The sequence below is a fragment of the Fragaria vesca genome, linkage group LG4 (genome assembly GCF_000184155.1).
Source record: "Fragaria vesca subsp. vesca linkage group LG4, FraVesHawaii_1.0, whole genome shotgun sequence".
Taxonomy (NCBI): Eukaryota; Viridiplantae; Streptophyta; class Magnoliopsida; order Rosales; family Rosaceae; genus Fragaria; species Fragaria vesca.
In genome coordinates this window covers 16,778,327-16,782,587 of record NC_020494.1, presented here as the reverse complement: position 1 = coordinate 16,782,587, position 4,261 = coordinate 16,778,327, and the positions used below count along the sequence as shown (strand labels likewise).

Below are 4,261 nucleotides of genomic sequence, written 5' to 3'. Positions count from 1 at the left end.
ACAAGCATTACACAGGCGAAGTTAAGATTTTTGTTGGAGCCAACATGGTTTGGGCTCTCTTTTTTAGTTTTTGTTTTTGTTTTTTTTTTTGGGTTTCTGGGTTTTGGTTTCTAGAGATTGCATAAACTGTATAGTATAACTGGAAATCTTATCTACCTAAGACAGGCTGAAGGCTACGGTAGAAGGCTAGCAAGGAAATGGAAAAGGCCAACCAGCAAATCCATGAGATGTTGCTAGGGAGAAAATTACTCGTCATTAGGAAAAATCCGATTGCAGCAGAAGCACACCCGATTTTCTCTATGATAGTTGCTGCATTTGGGTAAGAATGACTCAGGAAAATTCCAGAGAAACAACCTGCAAAAGCAATCGCCATGGCTACTCCAACAATCTGCCAAGCCGGTGAAATGTATGATGAAGTGCTGTTTTGAAAAGCAAGAGCGCAGCTGACAATGGCTTGGAATGTGAGACTGATGATTGTCTTGCCCAATTTGAGTGGAGTCTTTGGTTGGTAACTGTTTAACTCGATATGACAATCAGTAATAAAAACTGGCAAGTAATTTGATCTTTGAGGCTTCCACTGATTCTGATCTACCCAGCAGCTGTAGCTCCTAGTTTGAATAATAAGAGAGGTTAGGGAAGCCATCGAAATGAGTGAAGTATCATGAACACAACAATGGTTGCTAAATGTCAGTCGCTTTATAATGGAGCAACCAACGTTTATGTGTTGGAAAGTCGAATTTTCAGTGAAGCTTCTAACTGCCAAGTCTATGCAAAGACTTTGCTTGGTCTAATTTACATGGTCGACTTCTCTTTTAATTTTCCGAACGATAAGGTCCATGGCCGGCCACAGCATTTTCCCTAAACAAAACCACAAGCATGAAGCATGTCACATCTAATTTGTCAGTGTTCACCGACCTTTGTAATTGAAAAGAAGAAAGATCACCGACCTCGCAAAGCATAAGTTTTCTATTACACATAATGAACAAGGACAATTGAAGCTTCATTCAAGCTTTTATGTGTGCAGAGTGCGCTTGGTCTAACTGCTTTAGTTAATTTCCCCAAACGATAAGGTCCATAGCCGGCCACAGCAATAGGAAGTCGCACAAGGCATGAAGCATTTTACACTTAGGATATATAGGTCTGAATCGTAATGCTTTCAGGAATGTTTTCAGCTCGCTTTGGATATAATTAGGGTTTCACGAATCCGTCCCCACGTACTAACTCTTACCATTATTCTCAACAGTTTCCTTGTAAGGGGTCTCGTTTGGGTTATGTGCAAAACATATCTATTGAAATTTAGGATCTTTTTGTTGATTCGGGAGGGATGGCTGTTGCAGATCTGTGTAGTTAAACATGAATCCTGAAATGATGACTAAGATCACTCGCCCAAACAGTCTCTTTAATCTTTCACTTAGGTAGACAAGAGTTAGAATTTACAATACATTTGAGGATAGAGTAACCGTAATCATCTGCCGCTTATTCACATTGTGTGATCTTCAGCTTAAGCAAAAATTTATTTTACTTGAGGGTAATGTAGGGGATGTAGCCGTTTTAGAAGTTCTTGTTTGTAATTTTATTGTTTATATCGAAAACAAGTATGGTACGTACAACTTTATTATTATTATTATTATTTTAAAGCACGTAATACTTGTCATAGATCATTTTCAATATCATTTATCATCTAACTTACACCGACTAGAATGAACCTGGCTGTACGCATTGGCACTGGCCATGAACACGTTCAGGGCATCCCTCGACACATGAAATTTCATAGCAGTCAGATGGAGGACAACCTTGTTGGTTGACATTTGGTCCGGCTGCCGGAGGAAAAGCGGTGGAATCAGCTTCTGGTGGTCCGACTTGTACACATTTGCAGATGCCATTAACACAATGGACATGCCATCCAATTTCGTCCATGCATATTGTGCTTTTGCAGTCCTTAACAATGGTACATTTCTCGTCGGTTACTACTTTAGAACGTGGTGGCACATCGAAGACACATTTGCATTTGCCATCAACACATTCAACATGCCATCCAGGTTGGGGGAAGCATTTGGTGCATTTGCAGTCCGTAATAGTGGAACATGTTTCGTCTTTCGTCACCACCGGAGAGTCTTTAGCATCATCGTATTCGCATGAGCATACGCCATTATTACAAAAAGCAGGGCTTCTGGTTGGATAACATCTAGTATTTTTACAGTCTGCCTTTGTATGACAAAACTTAACCTTGTCGATGGGAGCAGGTTCAGATCCTAATTCAACTAATGCTTGTGCTCTCGTTGCCGATGAGAATGACACACCTGCATGAACACAACAATTAACACTAGTATACTTCGAATTCATTTTACAAAGTGCAGACCAGTCTAGTTCAGACCAAACATACAATTGATCAAATACTCGTAGATATAAACGGATAACACAAATAAGAAGTTAAAACTCACAAGATGCAATCGCGACTAAGAAGATGGCCAAAATGGCTGTCTTTGATAATATTATAGATTTCTCCATAGCTGCAGAGAGATATGTAATAGGATTTGATTAAGGTTTTGCACGACGACTAGCGAGCTATTTGCTTCATATTATAAAAGACTGACTTTCAAAACGGTCATGTGATTAAATACTTTCTATACTTTGATATATGCTTTGGGACAAATATATGCATTTGCTAGTAAACTGTTTAGAATTATGTTGAGAGTTATGGTAGGAATATATTGATGAGAATAATGGTGAGAGTACAGACGGATTTGTGACACCCTAATTATATCCTAAGCGAACTGAAAGAAATGCATATATCTGATAGTAGAAATGTTTTAAACTTTTAATTGTTATTCTAAATGCATATGTTTGACCAAAAACAATAAGAATTGCATATATCAAAATATAGAAACTACTTTGATATATGACTCTAGAGAGCCAGTCTTCATCTATAAATATAACGCAAAGAGCTCGCTTCTATATTGCAAAACATACAGCTTTCTATATTTCAAAGCAAAATAAAGCTTAGTCTAATTCTGTTACATCCTTTCTCTACGTATGGAGAAGTCTATAATATTATCCAAGGCATGCCAGCTATCTTTGTTAATCGTCATTGCAGCTTGTAAGTTCCGACTTCTTACGCTTAATATTTCTCTTCTTAGATCAAAGGGTATTGGATTGATTATGTTTGATCTAGAATGTACTGGCATGGATTGTATTGTGTAAAAATTGATCTTGTTAACTAACCAAACAGATGTGTTAATGCAGGTCTCCCGTTCTCATTAGCAGCAAGAGCACCTGCTCCGGTAGACGATGTGTCGCCAAACCTCAGAGCATGTTCAACTTCCAAAGACTGCGAAGGCATCACTTGCGACTCAGTGATATGGCATGTTGAATGTGTAAATGGCTCATGCCACTGTATACCCAATGTGCCGGTAGACGATGTAGTAGCATCTGAACCAGCTCCGCCGGTAGAGGTATACGATGTGCCACCAACCCCCAGAACATGTTCATCTGGCAAAGACTGCAAAGGCATCAGTTGCGACGTCGACTCAGTTGTATGGCATGTCGAATGTGTTAAGGGGACATGCCATTGTGAACCCCATATGCCGGCATGTTCAACTGTCCAAGACTGCAAAGGCATCCGTTGCGACTCAGTGAATTCGCATGCTGAATGTGTTAATGGGATATGCCAATGTGTACCCAATGTGCCGGTGGACGATGTATTAGAAGCTGAGCCTGAGCCGGTAGACGAGGAGCCACCAACCCCCGTACCATGTTCGACTGTCAATTTTAATGAGTGCTAGACGAAGAGTCTAGTTCATCATTGTTACTTTGCTAGTAATAAGAGTGGCTAAGCTATATTGAGAAGGATCTGTGGCAGCTCTTTTTAAGTTGAGAGAATAATTAATAAAATCGATTATTACAATGTGCAAATGGTTCCGTAATATTTCTTTTGTGGCTATCTATACATCTATGAAACAAATATACGAAAATAAATAGGAGCCCTTAACAATGTTTCAGACCAATATAACTACATTCCTAGTTAAGTAATTATAATGGTATTTTGCTTTTTAGGTTTCCTAGTCCTAGTATGATTAGGTTTACGGATTCACATAATTCATCCACTATATAGCCAAGTTGCCACTTACATCTTCCTCCCCAATTTATATTGGTATGTAGCTGTCTAGGTTCCCTAGTCCTAGTATGATTAGGATTTGGTTTTCTCTGACATAATTCATCCACTATATAGCAAAGCTGCCACTTTCATTCTCTCTCTCTCTCT

General features: G+C 39.1%; 1 protein-coding gene across 1 annotated transcript; it reads right to left on the bottom strand.

The window, feature by feature from the left end:
• Nucleotides 1-1,695: 1,695 nt before the first annotated feature.
• Nucleotides 1,696-2,528, bottom strand: LOC101297930. The gene is made up of 2 exons (XM_004298285.1): nt 2,442-2,528; nt 1,696-2,300 (listed from the first exon to the last, which is right to left on the bottom strand). Exons 1-2 carry the CDS (start codon nt 2,506-2,508, stop codon nt 1,696-1,698), a joined length of 672 nt encoding a protein of 223 aa, XP_004298333.1. The 5' UTR covers nt 2,509-2,528.
• Between the last annotated feature and the right edge of the window lie 1,733 nt (nt 2,529-4,261).

Coding starts and splice junctions, on each gene's coding strand:
- LOC101297930 (XM_004298285.1), bottom strand. CDS start 2,508: ATGGAGAAATCTATAATATTATCAAAGACAGCCATTTTGGCCATCTTC. Junction 2,301..2,441: donor CTTAGTCGCGATTGCATCTT/GTGAGTTTTAAC, acceptor GTGTTCATGCAG/GTGTGTCATTCTCATCGGCA.